The 22,476-nt window shown below is 42.4% G+C and overlaps 1 protein-coding gene across 1 annotated transcript in view; it reads right to left on the reverse strand.

Moving 5' to 3' along the window:
- Window positions 1-1,769: 1,769 nt before the first annotated feature.
- The window catches only part of GAN (gigaxonin), a 139,413-nt gene continuing 118,706 nt past the window's right edge, over window positions 1,770-22,476 (reverse strand). Inside the window, exons 10-11 of the mRNA XM_033943509.1 lie at window positions 12,505-12,614; window positions 1,770-2,339 (exon numbers count right to left, since the gene is read on the reverse strand). Of these exons, the coding sequence (XP_033799400.1) occupies window positions 2,158-2,339; window positions 12,505-12,614 (292 nt within the window). The 3' untranslated portion in view covers window positions 1,770-2,157. The remainder of the gene's footprint in view (window positions 2,340-12,504; window positions 12,615-22,476) is intronic.

Here is a 22,476-nt window from a genome sequence, read left to right on the forward strand (position 1 = left end):
CCTGCTGTACATCACCTTGGATGAATCTCTTCATTAAAGCAATTAGTAAATGCTAATAACGATAAACCCCATACTCCACTTTTCTGTCTTTAAACCAGACGACTGATTTGATGGAAATATGACATGCCACTGGCCTGCACATTACAACGTTAAAAAGTTAGTTTGGAAACAAGTTGTTGGGGTTTTCCCCCAGGTTTTTCAAGGAATTTTGGAGATTTACTATGTATTCAGTTCACATTCCCACATAGTGTGTCACAGGGAAAGATCGTGGAAATAGAATGTACAAAGTCTCCCCTTCCCCCCCCAGCAGAACCTGACGTATATTAAGCTTTTACGCCAAGATTGTTGCCATCTTGGCTTATCTCCAAACAACAAGATTGATTACACCATAGATTTCACATGGCATGTATTTATAAAAGAAAGAAATAAGATGACCGGGATGTGATTTTCCAAAATTAGATTTTGATGCCAGATTTTCAAACCTGTGAGAAACCTTCCTTGAGAGGAATTTAATAAAAATGGGTTGAATTTTTTGTTAAATTTAATTTACTTTCCCTAGTTCTCTCCTTTCCAAAATCATGTTGAATCGAGACCCATCCACCTACAAATCTTCAAATTTTTCAGAGTACGGTAAGCCCTCAAACTGGTCAATCATATTACTCAAATAAGGTTGGTGTTTTTTGTTTTTTTTAACGTTGACATACATTCTTTGGTCTCAAATTGGTTTTCATCATAAGCCTATAACAGACCACATGAAAATCGGGTTTCCCATTTATGTGTAGCCCCCAGATCCACCTGACCTTATAGAAAAAGTGCATGAAGGCAGGAAGAGAAATGGCCTACCCATTGACTTCAAAAGTTAACGAGTGCAGGTTCCCCCTCAGTGGACCCAGACAGAAACGTCTCTGAAATGTTGACACGACCTGCACATAAACCTCCCATTTAACAGCACAAGAATCATCTGCTTCCACTCTTAACCCTTTCAGGACCATAAGGATCGTAGGCCAATTTTTGTGGTTTTGACGACATTTTTATGGTAAAAAGGGCTTGCAGATGCCAAAATATTGATTTTTTTTGTGAAATATCATTATTTTTTTTTTTAAAAATAACACTTCTGGCTTATGGACAGTGTGGCAAGTGAATCTTCTTGTCAATCTGGCAACGACGCTAATGAATGAATGTCGGAACCAGTTTGTTTACATAAAGGCAGTATCATATGGAATCCGTACATATCAAATTTAGAACTGTAGACTATCCCAATCAAAATTTATAGGATTTTAAAGTTATGGGACAAATATGTCCCTTGGTCCTGAAAGGGTTAAGGGCTGTGGCAGATTGCCTGATTTCTCATAGCAATGAACTGTTTTTTTGCTTAATCCCTACAAAGTAAAAAAAAAATATTGAGGAGTGACGAGCATGTAAACAGCCACTTAGAGAGATATTAGTTGATGGGAGAGAGCATGTTCATAACTAGCCCATCTTTCACAGGCATGCTTCTTTTCTCCTAAATTCAACCAGGAATATTTTCCTGTATACGATACTATCGGCCTCTTTTACAAAGCTGCCCTAGCGGCCCCAAAGCCCAAAGGGCTTCAGGGCTGTTGCTGCACGGCTTTGTAAAAGAGGCCGTATGTCTCTCCAATTATCAAATTCATTCATTCAATTTTCTATACCGTTCTCCCAGGGGAGCTTAGAACGGTTTACATGAATTTATTCAGGTACTCAAGCATTTTTCCTTGTCTGTCCTGGTGGGCTCACAATCTATCTAATGTACCAGGGGCAATGGGGGGATTAAGTGACTTGCCCGGGGTCACAAGGAGCAGCGTGGGATTTGAACCCACAACCTCAGGGTGCCGAGGCTGTAGCTTTTAACCACTGCGCCACACATTTGAGCATTTCTAAATCATTTTCTCTTAATATTCAGCATTACATATTTGCCTTTTCCCGCCTCTCTTATAAAATATGTGTTATAGTAAATCCCCTTTCCCTCCCCAAGAGCAGCTCGAGGCTTACAGTACTGAAAGGATCAAGTGTTACCATATCCAAGCACAGCATATAGTATTTCAGCGACAATATATCTGTGTTCTCCCTCGGAGAGCGCTACGATATGGTGAACGGTCTTGGTATCTGCACTTGCAACCTCGTTCGCTTGCCTCTTCATGGAGTGGGGACCCGGATGCGAAACAAGCCCTGTTGCAGCTGCAGGCGGAAAAGCTTGCAATTCGCAATGCGCAGAGGAGCGCAGCCTGTGCGACGGAGGTCTGAAGGTAACAAAGGTTTCGTGTGATGCCATGTCCCAGTGCTCCTTTTAAACTCTCGGACATAGTCGTAACTGGTACCTGAAAGAAAACAGAAGCAAAAACATTGTATACCGTATATGCCTGCATTTTGTGCTTTTGAATCATAATCAATCATTTTGCTCTTTAGCGTGTCCTTATATTTTAAGGGAAAGATGACAAAGTTATCAGGCAGTTCAGGAATGCAATTCTCTTCCAATGGAAATAAGAAGTGCTACATACAAGTACAGACAAACCTCAGTTTGTGAGGAACGCGGTTTGCGAGTGCTTTGCAAGATGGGCAAATCTTACCTCGCAAACTGAGCGCTGTCCCGATACATGAGCGAATTAAGCCATCCGCCGTCCTGATAACGCTTTAGTTTGTTTCTCCCCAGATAATGGTTTTTGACTAACGGAAGCAGTCTCCCTTACTCCTGAAGCTCCCTTTGGCAATTGGCAGGTGCTCTTCTCGCGTGCATGCGTCTACATTCCACGCAATCTTTTTCTCTCTCAACTCCCTCTCCTTCCGCCGCCGCCAGTCGCGCCCCCCAGTCACGTGAGGTAACTTTTAACCAATGAGCGCGGACCGGTGAGCTGCGGCTGTATAGGAACACGCCCAGAAATCAACAGAGAGGGAAGATGTCTGTTCCTCTCTGCCAGGGAAATCTACTGTTCTCCGTGCTGCCTGGTTGTGATAAAGGTCTGAGGGGAAGCGGATGCACCATGCCCGCCGGCTCGAGGCTGTCCTTTCCTGCAAGCCTCGCCACAGGTGCCTGTGGGAGCTTCGCTGACTGTGCTGCTGAGAGGGGAGGGGAGACGAGACGAGACATGCTAGTGAGGAACTGGTACAACCTGGTGGAGGACGGAAGCAGGGGTAGCTGTACGGGGACCCCGATGGAAGGAAGTGACCCTGCTGAAGGGGCTGCGGCACCCGTGAATCATCCAGGCATGTACCTACCCCTAGACCACCATAGCAAACCTTGGTTGTGGAATGAATTGTCTGAGTTTATATTATGGCCTATGGGGAACTTTGCTTTGATATACAAATGCTTTGGATTACGAGAATGCTTCTGGAATTAATTATGCTCGTAAACCAAGGTACCACTGTACTTTCAATTTTTTTGTTATGTTAAAACTTTTTTCCCTGATGTATAATTGTTTTGTTTGCTTTTATCTAAACTTTTGTTGCTATGACAAAATGTTTACTTAGCATTTGATTGATATTATATTCTATTAATATCATCCCAACTTTATTGCACTCTTCAAATTTCATTTTGCTTTTCTGTATTTTTACACATTGTGATATTTTTTTGTAACTAATTATTATGATTATTTTCTGTTATAATCTGCACTGGAACTTTGGTGATAAAATGAAATATGAGGGGCTGCTGAAAAGTTACCAAGAAAAGAATGATGTGGAGCAGGGGTGCACAACTTCGGCCCTCGCCAGGCCAGGTTTTCAAGATTTCCCAAATGAATATGCATGAGATCAATATGTATACAATGGAAGCAGTGCAAGCAAATAGATCTCATGCAAATTCACTGGGGAAATCCAGACTGGATCGGCCCACGAGGACTGGAGTTGTGCACTCCTGATGTGAAGCCATGAAACTTACAAGTTATTCCACACTTTTCTTGATGCTTTTCGTTTCAATGAACCAAAAATGCACTGCCATTTTCAGCTGAAACCCAAACCCAGATCTCTGACTGCTTTCAGTGCTGAATCCAAAACCAAAATTCAGTTAGCCTCTAATGTCATCTTTAGGTACAGGAAAGAACCCCAACTCTTTCCTGCCTGGTGCCACTGCTGGTTTAAAATGGCTTCAAACTTGAATGCAGGAGGTGACAGTAGCCATTCTGAGATTGCTTTTGCTTATTTATTTATTAGGCTTATTTCGGAGAAAGAGAAAGAAAGAAAGAGAGAGAAAGAAAGAGAGAGAGAGAGAAAGAAAGAGAGAGAGAGAGAAAGAAAGAAAGAAAGAGAAAGAGAGAGAAAGAAAAAGAGAGAGAAAAAGAGAAAAAAGAGGAAAAGAGAGAAAAAGAGAAAGAGAGAGAGAAAGAGAGAGAAAGAGAAAGAGAGAAAGAAAAAGAGAGAGAGAAAAAGAGAAAAAAGAGAAAGAGAGAGTGAAAAAGAGAAAGAGAGAGAAAGAAAGAGAGAGAGAGAGAGAGAGAGAGAGAGAGAGAGAGAGAGAGAGAAAGAAAGAGAGATTTGGTATCAACCAAAAATGCACTGCCATGTTCAGCTGAAACCCAAACCCAGATCTCAGGCTACTTTCAGTGATGAATCCAAAACCAAAATTCAGTTAGCCTCTAACTTACTAGCAGCACTCCAGCTGGTTTCTGGAAAATCACAGCCTACTAGTATGAACTCTGCTCCCTCATGACCTGCAGGGGGCACCAGTCTACTGTCTGAAATTGAGTATGGTTCCTACCATAACCAACCATAACACCATCCAGGCAACTTCAGATTTCATTTCAAGTATTTGGAATGCAGCATTGAATGTGCTAAAACAGCAAGCCTTGAAAATTGTGTATGATTTATATAATCTAAGCTAGACTGGCAGAAACTCAGCATGGGGAGCAGAGCCACATGCCAGTGCGTATCAGTCCACAGCCACACGCTGATCTTAGATCAATCATGCGGCCCGGTTCCCCTATTCATTTCTCATGGGAAAGCACGTAACCAAGGGGAGAATGGCTACTGCAAGGGAAAACTAAAGAGGCTTCCTTCAGTGCTTTCATATCATCAGCCCACCTTCCACCACAACACTTGAAGACAGGAGGTTAAAGATTTAAAACCTTGAGTGATAAACAGAAGAAAAACAAGCTGCAAATGAACTTCAAAGCACATTTCAAGAGATATAAAAAGGGCAGGGGGGTTCTCAACTCAGTCCATGGGACATACCTAGCCAATCATGTTTTCAGGTACAGTATTTAAAAAAAGGCTATTACTGGCTTAGATGCATTCGTTCAGTCAGTAAGACCTTAGATTTTGACTCCATTCACACACTTAATCATGCCTTTGTAATATCAAGGTTAGATTATTGTGGAATCAATGCAGCACTTTTACGTAGGTTACAGACATTGCAAAATTCAGCAGCTAGGCTTCTACCGGTATTCAAGGCTAGAGTATATGATTTCAGAGACTGGTACTTCCTTCACACAAAAATGGCTCATTATCAAATCAACTCATAATTCTGCTTTTTTTCTTTTTATCTCCCCTTCTTATGAACGACATTCCACAAGTTATTCAAAGTGAACTTTCATTTCCAAAATTTAAGTCTATGCTGAAAATTCATTTTTTCAATTTGATATACATACCCCCCTCCCTTTTTACAAAAGCACGGAAGAGGATTTAGCGCTGGCTGGCATGATGAATGCTCTGCGCTGCTCTGATGGTCATGGGGCATCCGTGGAAAATCAGGGGTGGGAAACTGCACGGTGACACTAGGAAGTTCTTCTTCACTGAAAGGGTGGTTGATCGCTGGAACAGTCTTCCACTTCAGGTCACTGAGGCCAGCAGCATGCCAGATTTTACAGCCAAATGGGATAGACATGTGGGATCTATTCGCAGAGATAGATAGGGAGGGTCATTGGGGTGGGCAGACTGGATGGGCCGTGGCCCTTATCTGCCGTCTGTTTCTATAGAGTTCCTAAGAGCAATGGAGCAGCCCAGAGCATTCAGCATGCTGGCCTGTGCTAAAAACCTCTTCCGCGCTTTTGATAAGGGGGGTGGGTGTTAATTTGAGGTGATTTTTAGATTGTGAGTGGACATAAGACTGCATTCACACGACCACAACAAAAAGAGGTGGGTTTTTTTGCTCCTCAGTATTTAGATGAAGTCTTTCCTATTAATAATGGTGTTCTTTTCTTGTTTTAACTGATTTTATTGTGTTTTGTAAGCTGTGTTGATCTGTTGTAAATTGCAATTTTAATAAACATAAAACATGAGATAATATACATGCACTGCCTCCATTGTATGCAAATCTATCTCATGCATATTCATTCAGGATGTCCTGAAAACCTGACTGGCTAGGTATATCCTGAGGTCTGGGTTGAGAACCCATGAAATGAACTTATTGCACTTTTTCGAAGGAATTAACAAACAAATGGACAAAGGGGATCCCATAGACATAATATACTTAGATTTCCAAAAAGCCTATGACAAGGTACCCCATGAACGCCTACTACGTAAACTGAAGAGCCATGGGGTGGCTCTTCAGTTTCTCGTACATAGATGGATCAAAAATTGGCTAGCGGGTAGAAACCAAAGGGTAGGAGTGAAGGGCCACTACTCAGACTGGAGGAGGGTCAAGAGTGGTGTTCCGCAGGGGTCGGTACTCGGACCACTGCTGTTCAATGTATTTATAAATGATCTAGAAGCAGGGATGAAGTGTGAAGTAATAAAATTTGCAGATGACACCAAACTATTTAGTGGAGTTAGGACTAAAGAGGACTGTGAGGATTTACAAAGGGACCTGAACAAACTAGAAGAGTGGGCGAAGAGATGGCAGATGAAGTTTAATGTAGAGAAATGTAAAGTCTTGCATGTAGGAAACAGGAACCCGATGTACAGCTATACGATGGGAGGGCTGGTAATGGATGAAAGTACCCTAGAAAAGGACTTGGGGGTAATAGTGGACAAGACAATGAAGCCGTCGGCACAGTGCGCAGCAGCCTCTAAGAAGGCGAATAGAATGCTAGGTATTATCAAGAAAGGTATTACAACCAGAACGAAATAAGTTATCTTGCTGTTGTATCGGGCGATGGTGCACCCGCATCCGGAGTACTGCGTCCAATATTGGTCACTGTACCTTAAGAAGGATATGGCGATACTTGAGAGGGTTCAGAAAAGAGCGACATGATTGATAAAAGGTATGGTAAATGCTGAAAGATTAGAGAAACTGGGGCTCTTTTCCCTGGAAAAGCGGAAGCTTAGAGGGGACATGTCAGAGACTTACAAGATCATGAAGGGCATAGAGAAAGTGGAGAGGGACAGATTCTTCAAACTTTTGAAAACTAAAAGAACGAGAGGGCATTCGGAAAAATTAAGAGGGGACAGATTCAGAACCAATGCTAGCAAGTTCTTCTTCACCCAAAGGGTGGTGGACACCTGGAACGCGCTTCCAGAGGGTGTGATAGGACAGAGTACGGTATTGGGGTTCAAGAAGGGATTGGATGATTTCCTGAAAGAAAAGGGGTTAGAAGGGTATAGATAGAGGATTACTATACAGGTCCTGGACCTGATGGGCTGCCGCGTGGGCGGACTGCTGGGTGCGATGGACCTCTGGTCTGACACAGCAGAGGCACTGCTTATGTTCTTACGAAAAAGAGAGTATAGCAGCTTTTCCACTGGTAAGGAAACACTCCTGTCAGCAAGTACTTCAAATGTCGACTGTGGTGTTTAAATTTATACCCAGATATTCAATGCTGGGCCAGATCCAGAAAATTGGCTCTGAACATGCAGGTATGAAGGTGGTCTTCACACCCAGAAGAGCAACCAAGATGAAAAAGGGGATAGAACTCTTCTCGTATGAGGAAAGAATAAAGAGGTTAGGGCTCTTCAGCTTGGAAAAGAGGCGGCTGAGGGGAGATATGATTGAAGTCTACAAAATCCTGAGTGGAGTAGAACAGGTACAAGTGGATCAATTTTTCATTCTGTGAAAAATTACAAAGATTAGGGGACACTCAATGAAGTTACAGGGAAATACTTTTAAAACCAATAGGAGGAAATATTTTTTCACTCAGAGAATAGTTTAGCTCTGGAACATGTTGCCAGAGGTTGTGATAAAGGCGGATAACGTAGCTGGTTTTAAGAAAGGTTTGGACAAATTCCTGGAGGAAAAGTCCATAGTCTGTTATTAAGACATGGGGAAGCCTCTGCTTGCTACTCTTTGGGTTTTGGCCAGGTACTAGTGACCTGGATTGGCCACCGTGAGAACGGGCTGCTGGGCTAGATGGACCCTTGTTCTGACCCAGTACGGTTATTCTTATTTTCTTATGTACTGTTGAAATTCAATGCAAGTTAGCACATCTGTTTGAAGTTCTTCAGCTTAGCTGCACTCCTGAACCAACCTGACAAATGATGCTGAGTTGATCAGACTAGACCAGGGGTAGGCAGTACCGGTCCTCGAGAGCCACAGTCAGGCCAGGTTTTCAGGATATCCACAATGAATACGCAGGAGATGGATTTGCATGCACCATCTCCTTGAGATGCAAATCTAGCTCATGGCTCTCGAGGACCGGAATTGCCTACCCCTGGACTAGACTATTTTTAGCAGTGTTACATGGATAGAGCTGCTGAAAAATCACAGCTCGAGGTCAATGAACATTAGCTAGCCATGTAACAGGTAGTAGCTACCTAGATAAATAGCTTAGAATATTGAGCCTTGAAATGGCTGAAAGAAAACAAAATAAGTAAAAGGTTTAAGCCTTAGTGCAGGGGTGTCAAAGTCCCTCCTCGAGGGCCACAATCCAGTCGGGTTTTCAGGATTTCCCCAATGAATATGCATGAGATCTATTTGCATGCACTGCTTTCATTGTATGCTAATAGATCTCATGCATATTCATTGGGGGAATCCTGAAAACCCGACTGGATTGCGGCCCTTGAGGAGGGACTTTGACACCCCTGCCTTAGTGTTACAGGAAAACAAATCTCCCTTGCTTGCTCAGTTTGACCATTTATTTTCCCGAAAGTCTTCTCACAGTGCCTAAAACCCAGCTTCCAGTAAGAAGGATTACTTTGAGAAATAACCTGGCTCTGCTTTTAATCATTTGCCTGCTTACAAAAGACGCCTGGCCAAGCCACATCAGTCTGAGTTGGCAGACAGAAGTAAGAACTGAATCCCTGAATGGTGAGCAGCAACACTTCATCAACCTGATCTAAAAGCTGGAACACGGACCTCCATTCTAAGGGGATACATGACGCTAAAATATAACACAAAATGCAAGCTTCATATGCAACATAAAATATATTATTTTCTTAAAAAAAGAAGCAGTTTTCTCCTGAGAAGTTTGAAAACTGGACACATCCCGGAAAGGCCAATCCTTTTTCTGCTGGGTTAAATCAGAGTCCTAAGTGCTAAGTGCTCTGACAGGTTTCAGAACAGCCACAATTAAGTTCCAAATTTCAGCAGAGGGTTACTACGAGAATGAGCCTGATTTTCTAATTCCATGCTTAAGTTTATTTTAAAAAGGCAATGTAAGTACTTGTGTTTTTATAAAAAGGCAGCCAGTATCAGCTCCAGTAAAGCATATCAACACACACATGTACACCTGCACCAAAGCAGATATGCATATACTCTAAGCCAGTGGCGTAGTGAGGGGCAGAGGCGTCCCTCTACATGCTTCATTCCCACCCTCCACTCATATTCTCCATTCCCCCCCCCCCCCGGACCTCTTTAAATCTTCACCAGCGTGAGAAGCTTCTCTGGCTTGCTGCTCGCACCAGTGTTGGCTTTCCCTCTAATGTCACTTCCTGGCCCTGTGACCCGGAAGTGATTTCTGAGGAGAGCCAGGCTGGTGCAAGCAGCAGGCTGGAGAATTTGCTCGCAGTGGTGAAGATTTAAATAGGTACGGGGGGGGGGGAAGGGAGGGCGCAAGTGTGGTGTGGGAGTTGGAGAGGTGTCAATTCCCTAGGGTGGTCTGCACCCTCCCTCCCCTTACTACGCCAGTTGTCATGGTGCGACGGTTAATTTGTTCTGAGCATAAGTGCTTTACAGACTATTAGGCCTGGGTTTTATTATTTTCAAAGTCCCTTGAAGAAGGCTTCTGCCGAAACTGGGATCCTAGTTGGGATATTATAGAAGAGAGCTGCTTTCTTCTTTGGACATTTTTATGGACTAATAAATACATTTCCATGGCTTGGTTTGAGACATGTCGCTTGCCTCTTTTTGTGTATATATTGTGTTGTTTCTCGAGGTGAATCTTGCTTTTCAAACACAACTCTGCCCCCAGAAATGCCAAAACATGCTTCACATTCATAAACACAATCCTTCATAAAAGGCTTTTTCCATAGGTGAAACAGGATTTACATGTATGAAAAGCTTAAGAAAAATTACCCCTCCCCACACCCAGCTGGGGATAAAACTATTTAGTTATGCAGATGATTTTACGATTATCATCCCATTCACCAATTCTGTCTCCGAAACTATTCCCAAAGCTTCAGAAGCTATAAACATGATGGAACAATGGATGACAAACTTTAGGCTCAAACTTAATTCAGATAAAACGACTTTTTTCATTGCTTCACCACATCCACTTGACATTAAATCACCCCTCTATATCAATAACCTTAGTTACCCTATCCAGCCCTCCATAAAGATACTAGGTGTAACTCTGGATCAATGCCTAACCATGAAAGTCCAAGTAGATTCCTTAATCAGAAAGGGATTTTTCACTCTCTGGAAACTCAGATCCCTTAAAGCTTATTTTGTTACATCGTTTTTTAGAATCCTAGTCCAATCCCTCGTACTAAGCCTGCTTGACTACTGTAACATCGCCTATTTGGCAATTTCCCAAAAAAATATGCGACGCCTACAACTGTTGCAGAATGCGGCAGTCAGACTAATCTTTGGACTAAAAAAATTTGACCACGTGACACCCTACTACCGGCAGCTACATTGGCTGCCGATGAAGGCACGCGTAAAGTTCAAATTTGCCTGTTTCTGCTTTAAAGCATTACACGGACTTGCCCCTAAATACATTACTGACCTTTTCTCCTTCTCAACCAACAGACACAAGAGAAGTTCACACTCCAACTTAGTTTCCCCCCCAGTGAGAGGTTGCAAACTGAAAAAAACACCATGAATTCCTTCTCTCACACCAAGCAGCATCATGGGGTAAAGACCTAGAACAATTACTTTCGCCCTCTACTTATGAGGAATTTAGGAAACCTGTTCCTAAAACATCTTGACAACTGATCCACTTATCTCTTTCCTCTCAATAGCGACCTACTGTCCTTTTGATCACTTTTCTCCTCAACAATGAATTTCCTGTCTAATTACTTCTCTTTCTTCTTCCCCTCTTGAAGTCAGTCAATTTGTACCTTTGCTTAATCTTTTGTAAACCGCATAGAACTTCACGGTATTGCGGTATATAAGCTGTTATTATTATTATTATTATCATGGCTAAATGCCAGAATTTATTACTAAACTCTTGATACCGTACGCTTCATCGCGTCTTCTTCGTTCCTCGGACCAAAATCTATTAGCAATTCCATCCCTGAACCCTATAAACACTAGAAGAAACACTCTTTTCTCAGTAGTTGCCCCATCCCTCTGGAACTCGGCGCCAAACGCATTTAGAGAGATAAGTAACCTCAAGAAATTTAAGGGCCCCTTTTACAAAGGCACGCTAGGGCCTTAACGCACGGAATAGTGCGCGCTAAATTGCCGCGTGCGCTAGCCACTACCGCCTCTTTTTGAGCAGGCGGTAGATTTTTGGTTAGCGCACGCTAATTCAGTGCGTGCGTTAAAAACGCTAGCGCACCTTTGTAAAAGGAGCCCTAAGTCTTTTCTTAAGACATTCCTTTTTAAAGATGCTTTTCAAGTTTGAGTGTCCTTTTAAGGATCTAAAAACTTTTATCTTTTACTAGTCCATTTGTATTGGACTTACTTGCTTTTAACCCCGTCCTTTTGGTTTTCCCTTTGTACCTCACTTTCTTTTAACCATTGTAGTTCTTCCCCTCTTTCCATTCGTACCCGTTTGTCCAGCTATTTACTTTATCTTTTGTTAAGTTATGTTAATTGTATTACTATTTTAAAATTGTACAACCACCTTGAAATAAATGATACTTGAAACTTGATTTCAAAACAGAGAAAGCTTCCATCTCTCCCTCAAGAGAGAGAGAGAGATGGAAAATAAATATTTTTTTAAGCAAACAGAACAAGAACTGTAGCAAATAAAAGCTATACACTTTTCCCTCCGTATTCGCTGCAATAGGGGATTAACAGACCCGTGAATACAGAAAAACCGTGACTTAACTTTTTCATATGTTATTCACTGCTTTCTATTAAAAACCACCATGAATATGGTGAAACCGCGAACAACATGGTGGGAGACCTGGCCTGTTCCTGAAGGAGAGGCAAAACACGGTCAAGAAAGTGCCGGGAATCAGCGATTTCTCTTTGCAAGTTGAGCTAAAAACCGTGAATAATCGAAACCGCGAATACAGAGGGAGAAGTGTACAAAGAACAAACTACCGGCAGTTATTGCAGTCCAATCTAACCTGTATCAAGATCTCCAATCACATAAATACTGGCCCCAATAGGAACAGCGCCATACACGAAAGAGGAGCTGGTGGGAATGCATAAATTCTGGTCGTTCAGATAGATCCACCTGTCGAAAAAAGAATAACAAAGGTTAGGCTCAATGACCTCAATCGGCAATACATTTCAAAGTCCCAGACATTCGTCATGTGTAACGTTTCCCTTCCTAGCTTATGTCTGATTTCTTTATTTAAATATTTGTATTTAGCTCACACCATTTTCAGCAGTAGCTCAAAGTGAGTTATATTCAGGTACGTAAGAATTGCCATACGGGGGACAGTCCAAAGGTCCACCAATCCCAGTATCATGTTTCTAACACAGGCCAACCCAGATCACTGTTTAGTTATGCTGATGACGTTAACAAGTACGATTTCTATCCCAGGTTCTCTTTCTCAAATTCTCATATAGTTACTGAAGTGTTTAGGTTACTGGAACAATGGATGATCGAATTTAGATTAAAACTTAATTCAGAAAAACCCCCCAAAATTTTATGCTTCTCCATGTGATAATTGCATAGAAAAATCATTGACTATAGCTTGAGAAATCGTAGCATGATAAAACATAGTATGGAAAACATAAAGTGATAGATATGATGTATAGTATCACAGAAATGGTGACAGTATGACAAAGTGGCAAAACATTGTACGGTAAGACCTAGTACATAGTATGGTGGGACCATTTGTCTCAACATTCTCCCCCCCCCCATCCGATGGGCTCTTCTCCACTTCCATATCTCCAGAAATCCCACAGAGGAGGCAAGAAGACAGACACAAGTTCTTTGGGTGATGGGAAGGGAGACGGATGAACCGCAGAGCTACATGTTGGGAAGACAGGACCCTGGGCTCCATGTCATTTTTCCTTTTGTTTTTACATTTTTTTCCTCCCACAATTTTCTATTAGTTTTAAAATGTATTTTGTTTCAGGTAAAAGAAACCCAAAATCAAATCAGAAGTGAAACGAGTTTGAAATCCCCATCCCATTGCAACATATTCCCCTTGCCAGTTCCTAACCAGCCTTCGTTCCTGCATCATCATCTCATCCTGTGCTGTTGAAATGTGAGCGAGCAGCAGACTTGGATTTCTCTTAAAAGCAGGCAGACAAGGGGTAGGAGAAACCAAAAGACTCTCTTAACATAACTTGCACTAGGACAGTGGCATCAATATTTCTTTGTATAGCAAAAGGGAAACCCCCCTCCACGGTTCCTCTAGGGCTGGCTTCAGCAACACCCTCAAGCAGTTCAATTCTTTCTTCCCTAGCCATAGAGAGACCTTGCCTTCAAGTCTGTGCCCTACTATCCTGATCTTCAAAATAAGAGAGACTTCCTACCTTAATAGCCTCTTCCACAAACAGGTACCTGAAACACTCTGCTTCCCTGGTCCAGTCTCTTCAGGTATTATGGCTCATCCTTCCACAGGGGTTCTCTTGACTCAGGACCTCCCTCCTGGAAGTCTCTACATTTGAGGCCTCTCTGTTCTGTCTTGCCAGAGAATTTTTACTTCTTGCTCCCTGTTGAGCTCCGCCCCTCTGGCCAGACAGCCTAACATGCCTCCAGTTGGCGCCACCTGCTGGAAGGTAGCTTAACTGCCACATCAGTGAGGAATGTTTCTAGGGATACCTGCTACTATGTCACTCCCTCCCTCACATAATGAAACTCCCAAGCTCAGCCTGTATCTGGGGTCCAATGCATAGAACTGGCAGCGTTTCTGTGAATGTTATTCTAAAGAGTCTGTATTTCAGTATGCCACACAGAAGCCTGTTATATGGCTTCTAGAAACTGCCTCCTGCATAATCTTACCTCATTGAAACCTACAAGTACCATTGATGGCTGGTTCCTCCCCAGCATGTTTTAAAAATCTTTTGCAGATGACATATCAGATTCACTACCTCCACATCAGGTAAGCTGGTTACCAAGCGATCCTTCCGACTGACTGCCACACAGCTGTCTGAGCTGCTGCTGCTGCTTCTTATCTCTGTAAATGAACCAAAACCAATCCCACAGGAGTCTAGAGTTTAAAGAAGTCAAATGGATTCTTGTTGGGCTGGAGAACTGAGTTTTGCTGAAAACTGTCACTTGCTGCTGAAAGCAGGAGTTAAAATGATTTGGAAGATAAGTGAATAATTTCGGAGACTTTTTCCCAGAGTCCCTCACTGCATGAGTTTTCATATTAGGTCTAAATGAAGGTCATTACATTATCCATACTGTATATATTAGGCAGACTATGCCATACAGCCGTGGTACAGAAATTCTGAATTTAATAGGAAAAGATGCGAGGGAATGAGCAGAGCAGTAAGGGGGGAACGTCGAGCATAAGTAATGACTGCTACTGGGCTCTCCGTGCACATCTATAAATGCCCTAATTTTCCCATCGTTTGCCATTATACTGTCATTACTACCTGCAGAAACTGAGCAACCAACACAGTCTCATAATAGATCAGGTAATCCTAGTCACTGCAAGAGAAATAAGCAAGAAATAACCAGCAAGCTCTGCTCTCTCCCCAAACACAGAACAGCCTCAACCAAACTTGATGGACTAAAAGACAGAAGAAAATGTTAACACACAAAATTAATATTCAGTTGATAAAGGTTATATTGGATCTTGCCTAATTTTCTTTTCTTTCTTTTAAGCCTCTCCAGACCAGTCAAGACACTTTGATATTAGCTCAAAACAGACAGATTTATGACATCACTCTGTGTAGCCTTCAGTACTTTCGCAATGCCACGCCAAAAACACGAAGAGAAACCCAGCGACATACGTATTGCAGACATTTGAAGTGCCAATTAACGGTACTATACAAATTATGCCTACTCACTTTTAAATCATTACTTTTTAAAACACCTGCATTTATTTTTAAATCATTAATTCCTTACTCCTCAAATAGAATACTACGGTCAAACGAACAACATTTATTGACAATTCCCTCTCTCAAGATCATCAACACTAGACGACAATTTATTTTTTCCGTTACGGCCCCTCAAGTCTGGAACTCTCTTCCAATTTATTTGAGAGAAGAACACAATATTGATAAATTTAAGACTAATCTAAAAACATTTCTGTTCAAAGATGCTTTTGAGTAATATTTTTTAACTTTGGATTTATTAATAATATTGAATTTGACTATGTATCTTATATCCCTTACCTTGTGTTTTTTCCTAACTATTCTCTCTATAATAATTTGTAGTTCAAATCCCTTTCTCCCTTTTATCTTGTTTATGAAGTTTGTGTATAGTCTGGCTTGTTTTTATGTTTATGTTAAATATTATATTACTTTTTAATATTGTAATTTTTAATGTTTTTTATTTATGTTCATCGCTTTGAAGTATGATTAAGCGATTAATCAAAAACACTAATAAACTTGAAACTTGAAGATAAGGGAACAAGTTCAACCTCCCTTAAACCAGGGCTGCCCAAGTCCGGTCCTCGAGATCTACTGGCAGGCCAGGTTTTCAGGATATCCACAATGAATATGCATGAGAGAGATTTGCATACAAAGAAGGCAGTGCAGGCAAATCTTTCTCATGCATATTCATTGTGGATATCCTGAAAACCTGACCTGCCAGTAGATCGCGAGGACCGGACTTGGGCAGCCCTGCCTTAAACACATCTGTGTAGCTGTTCTGCCCCCATTTGCATGGGAGCATATTTTGCTGTCTGAAACAGATGGTACAGTGTCACTCTATAACCTACTACCAGTGCTTTGGCGAGTGGCTCAGAGCACATGGATTCTACTTGTTAGCTTGGCTGGCCCTTTGCTTGCTGGGAAGAGGAGGTGGAGGTGGTGGTGACCCCCCCCCCCCCCCCAGCAACCGAATGTCTCTGACAGAAGATGCCAGAAGGCAGCTTACTGAGAGCCATGCTTGAGTGAGCAAGTACCTTATTGAGAGAATTGTAATCTCTCCATGCCAAAGCAAGGCTATAAAATGCTTGTTCTCCCAGGCCCTTAGCAATCCGTGATGTTTTTCACTCTATACTATTTTCACATTTGCAGTCAGTAGCAGTCCCTCCTTTTTGTGAAAAAGGCTAATCACAGTACAGACTCACTCTGTAGAGACCGAACTCAAGTGTCTGCTTGTCTTTGCCTCGTCATTAAATGCATCAAAGGAGGAATTTGGATTAAGAATTAAATTCTTTTCTCTCTGGTAATAAAAATACTGGGGTTAACTTTCTGAATATACTCAGTAAAGGAGCAACGAATAAAGGTCTGAATAGTAGCAGTTCACAACCGAGACATTGGGTGGGGGTTCTGGACTGGTCTGGAGAGACTCAAGGAAAGAAAATTTCCTGGAGGAAAAGTTCACAGTCTGTTATTGAGAAAGACATGGGGGAAGCCACTGCTTGGCCTGGATCGGTATCATAAAATGTTGCTACTCCTTGGGTTTTGGCCAGGAACTAGGGACCTGAATTGGCCGCCGTGGGAGCAGGCTACTGGGCTTGATGGACCATTGGTCTGACCCAGTATGGCTGTTCTTATGAAAAGTTAGTAGGTAAGACCTAATTTAAGCTTCATTACCTTTCTTCCAGACTACAGATGTTTGGGAGATACAAATGCCCTATTCAAGGGTAGGAACTAGTGCCACCCGCTAAAAACACACAAGCTCCAAAAGCAGCATCTTACCCCATCCACACATCTAATGGGTAATTCTTAAAAGGTCACCGCAATTTAGGTGCTATTCTATAACCACAATTATATACATAACTAGCTGATGCCCCGGCGTTGCACGGGTATTTAATTATAGCAATAACACTGTAAATGGAATCAAATAAAGATACTTTATAGTGGTGAATTAAATTATATTTTTACAGCTTTATAAAAAGTACAATAATCAAATTATAATGTGAAATATTTGACAAAATGAATACAATACAACTAACACAAAACTTGATTATAAACAACATTTTTAGTTTCACCTCCAGGAGCAAGAACATATAAATTCTTGGGTGAACCCACCCTTGAGCAAGCAACATAGAGTTGACCATGGGGAAAACAGGGGGATCTTAAATCCACTCCACAGTCTGTCCCTGTGATTTGTTGATCTGGAATTTGCAATCTCTTAAACTGAAAAGGAAGATCTGTTGGAATAAGTGGCATCCAAAAGTTTCAGTATTGATTTAAACAACTCAATATGTGGAAACTCAGGTTGAAAAGAAACTCCATGCATTTTTTTCCCGGTTCAGAATGGAACCTGTGTTCCTAGTTCAGCATATGTGAGTACTCATGTAATGTAATAACATTATGAACTGGGGTGCATGAAGGAAACAGTTACAAACACAGTTAGAACATACAAACTCTATATGTATGGTGTCCGTGGTAGAATAGAAACGATGTCCCTAGTGGTTATAGTGTCATAGAAAGTGTTTTATAGTTGGAATTACGGTGAGAATGGCAGCTTTTTACATTTTTTCCATTGACATGAATGGGTGAAATCTGATTTTCTGTTTGTAGCTCCGCCCACGTGTGCAGGTGGGCCGTGAGACCCCCAGAACATATCACCCCAGGTAGTGAGGGATCTGCATACCAAGTTTCGTTCAAATCGGTCAAGCCGTTTTTGCGTGATCGCGGCACATACACACATACATACCTCCGATTTTATATATATAGATTTCTGATAAAGAATTCATACTTAGCGTGTAATAATAATTTTATTTTTGTATACCGCCATACCCGGGGAGTTCTAGGCGGTTCACATCAGTTAATCGAATTACAAACAATGCAGTCATTGAAGTTAACACATTAAATGCATACGATAAAGAAGAGGAAGAAGGAGGAGTTTACAGGCCAACAGGCTTAAAGGATCGTAATAATAATTTAATAATAATAATAATTTATTTCTTATATACCGCTATACCTGAGGAAAGAAGTAGGAATTCAGTCTGTGGAATACCTTAAATGCATTTATTACTATCTTTTTACTACTTCTTTCCTCATTATGATCCTTTAAGCCTGTTGGCCTGTAAACTCCTCCTTCTTCCTCTTCTTTATCGTACGCATTTAATGTGTTAACTTCAATGACTGCATTGTTTGTAATTCGATTAACTGATGTGAACCGCCTAGAACTCCCCGGGTATGGCGGTATACAAAAATAAAATTATTATTACACGCTAAGTATGAATTCTTTATCAGAAATTATGTATATAATTGCGGTTATAGAATACTGGTTAAGTTTACATGCCAACATTTAGTAAAACTGCTTATTTCATGTCAATGCCTGGTGCAATGTTGCAGTTGGGTGCATATCTGACAGTATTTTATAGCACTGACTCCCAACCCTGCCCTGGAGGACCCCCAGCCAGTCGAGTTCTTGGGATAGCCCTAATGAATATGCATGAGGGAGATTTGCATATAATGGGGGAGACAGGCATGCAAATCTGCTCCATGCATACTCATTATGGCTGTCCTGAAAACCTGACTGGCTGGTGGTCCTCCAGGACGGGGGTAGGAACCACTGCTCTAAAGTACTAACCTGAAAGTGCCGGGCATGGTCCTGACTCATGCATGCCCCGTCTGCCTGCAAACCCCCTTGAAGTTCTGTATTAGAGAATGACACGGGGAAAAAATCTGTCCCCGTCACCGCCCCACCATCGTCTGCACCGCCCCATCACCGCCGTTCCCTTCACTGCCCTGTCACCGTCACCGCCATCCCTTTCACCGCCCCGTCACCGCCACTGCCATCCCATTCACCGCCCCGTCACCGTCCCCGCTGCATCCATATAAGCCTTAGTACTGTAATATTTAGCTTATTCCTTTCTTATAAATCAAAGTTCCTGCTGCTGAACTAGAGAAAGAGATGTTCAGCTGGCAGGGCTTTGTTTATAAATTTTTATCAACACAACTAATATACTATTTTATCCTAAAGCAAAAAATAAATAAATAAATATAATTTTTTTTTCTACCTTTGTTGTCTGGTTTCTGCTTTCCATATCTTCTCATTCAATTCCTTCCATCCACTGTGTGTCTTCTCTCTGCGTCTTCCACTTGCTGTTACTGTGCCTCTCTCTTCACCTCCCACCCCCTCCAATTGGTCTAGCACCCATCTTCTTCCCTCCGCTCCCCCATAGTCTGGCATCTGTCTTCTTCCCACTCTGTCTTCCACATTTCCCTTCGGGGTCTGTTCCTCTCCACCCTCCTTCAATGTCTGTTCTATTCCTTTCCACCACCACCACCCTTCCCTCCCTCCTTTACCATCTGTTCCTTTCTACTACCCTTCAGCTCCTCTCACGTGGCCTATCTATCTACCTACCTTCCTCCCTCTTATTTTCATGGCACGTTACAATGTAATTTGTGCAAGCCACTGGAGCCTGCAAGCTCGGTCCCTGTCCCATCCCCACAAACCATCTCGCTTCTGTGCTATTTTCCCCATTTCTAATATCTCCCCTATGTATCTGCCATTGCCCCCCCCCCCCGTGTCCATATACCATCCCCATGGCATGTCCCCTTTATGTCTCTGTCCCTATGCCCCATGCACATAATTTCCCCTCTTTCTGTTACCTTCCTTTGTCCAGATTTCCCCTATCTTCCTCTTCCATACCAGTGTGTCTCTTCTTTTCAACCCCATCTAGCTTTTTTCCCTCTTTCTTCCCCTCCCCCACCCTTGCTTCTAGCATCTGGCTCACCTGCCTGTCCTTCCATTTCTTTCCTGCTGTGGGTTTTTCTTTCTGTCTTCATCCCCTTGGCCCAGAATCCTTTTCCCTTTCACTCCCTCCTTCCAATTTGAGCCGGGAACACGAGCGATCGCACGGTCCCCGCAGTCACCACCCGCCTGCCCAATGGATCCTACTGTTTAGCCAGCTCTCTCCCTTCTCCTCACCTTAGTTTGTAGGTTTTGTTTTTCGGCGACGCGCACGCGCGACTGCTCAGTGTTCAATCTTCTGCTCTGCTACAACTTCCTGTTTCCGGTTGCGTCAGAGCAGAAGATCGAAACTGAGCAGCGGCGGGTGCGTGGCTCTCTGATAGCGTGCGGGTCGCCGAAAAAGAAAACCTACAAACTAAGGTGAGGAGAAGGGAGAGAGCTGGCTAAACACTAGGATCGATTGGGCAGGCGGGTGTGTGCTGCGGGGACCGCGTGATCCTTCATGCCTCACTGCGGGGACAAGACCATTCACCGCCCCACGGGCGGTGAATGGCCTTGTCCCCGTTGCCGCAGCGACTGCTAGTTTTCGTTCCCCATTTCGGCGGGTGACCCGCGGCTAAAATGCGGTGGCCGCGGGTAAACCGCCACCGTGTCATTCTCTATTCTGTATTACAACTTTTGCATATTAAATTTCTAGTATAGCAATTAAGTGTATTTACCTGCAACTGCAAATTAATACCAGCTAATAATTTGGGATTATTAATTGTTAGCACCAATTAGCTCCTAATTTGCCAATTAACTTACATGCATAACTGGCACTATTCTCTAACCAAATAGAAGGGGTAAGTTAAGATTAAACATATAGGAAGGGTAAGTCTAAATGCATATACATGAAACTCTTCTCTGGACAAAACTATTTCTTATTTGAACTGAAAACACAAAACTTCAAAAATACACTTCAAATAAAAGTGATCTGGTATATGCTCTGAGACCTAGATACTCTATGAGATGTTGAAACTCAAAAAAAGTCAAACCGACCAATCATTGCATATACATATTTAAAACTTTTTAAATAAGCTGCTTGAAATCTGATATTTTCAAAATACTGTGCAAAAAACCCAAAACTTATCTCAATCTTGTAGGATCCCAACATGGACCATGTTTTGATTGTGATAATTGTATTATGCAGGATTTAAGGGGGGCCCCATAACCAATATGTAGTAGATACAATGTTAGTTAAGACCTTTAAAGATAGATATATATACAGTGGTACCTCGGTTTACGAGTGCACCGGTTTGCGAGTGTTTTGCAAGACAAGCCATTGGCAAAATCGGCGCCTCAGAAACCGAGCATGCCTCGATTTACAAACGGCACCCCCCATGATCCGGCACCCTCCACCCGCGATCCGGCACCCTCCCCCCCCCGCCGCGATTGGGCACCCCCCCCGCCGCTTCTTACTGTCATCTGGGACTGGGCACCGGCATGTCCTGTGCGTTGGTGCCGGTGCCCGAAGATCGGCCTCCTCTTCTTGCTGGGCCTTGAGCATCTGCGCATGCTCAAGGCCTGCGAGTTCACACTCTCTCCGAGATCTCCGAGAATCTTCGGGCTCCGGCACCAACGCACAGGACATGCCGGTGCCCAGGCCCAGATGACAGTAAGAAGCGGCAGGGGGAGGGGTTGAGCAGTGCCGCTGGCCTCGGGGGGTGGGAACATATCAAAGCGAGTTTCCATTATTTCCTATGGGGAAACTCGCTTTGATAAACGAGCATTTTGGATTATGAGCATGCTCCTGGAATGGATTATGCTCGTAATCCAAGGTACCACTGTATATAGATATAAAAAGATGGAGCTGAATGATAGAAATGCTTCAGAAATTTGTGACACAGCATAGTATAGACAGCATGCAAACTACATATTTTTATCATCACTGAAACAGAGAGAGAAAATATTTTGGTTTAATGTCTGGAACAAGATGCTGAAGTCATAACATAACTTTATAACAGAAAACTGTTCCCTGAAAATAAGCTAAGGGTTACACCGACATATTTGTACTGTCCCCTTGACAACTGCTTCAGGAGGAGAGACTTAGCTGTTTACCAGTAAGACATATGGATGCCCTGTGATTTAATAGCATATGATAAGTTAAGTCATTACTTGTTGTTAAGGGAAAGTACTAATGAAGTATGATTAACCGGAAACCATGTGACTTGAATAGAACCAATAGAATATTGTTGAAGTATGCGATTTGTAAATGGATGTACCAACTACGTATGCTTAATAATGAATTAATTGATAATGTCATTATCCCAATAAAATGGCCAGTCACTTGTAATTCGGGGAGCCTTTCTGATGCTGTCCTATTCAT

Source organism: Geotrypetes seraphini, chromosome 4, assembly GCF_902459505.1.
Source record: "Geotrypetes seraphini chromosome 4, aGeoSer1.1, whole genome shotgun sequence".
Taxonomy (NCBI): Eukaryota; Metazoa; Chordata; class Amphibia; order Gymnophiona; family Dermophiidae; genus Geotrypetes; species Geotrypetes seraphini.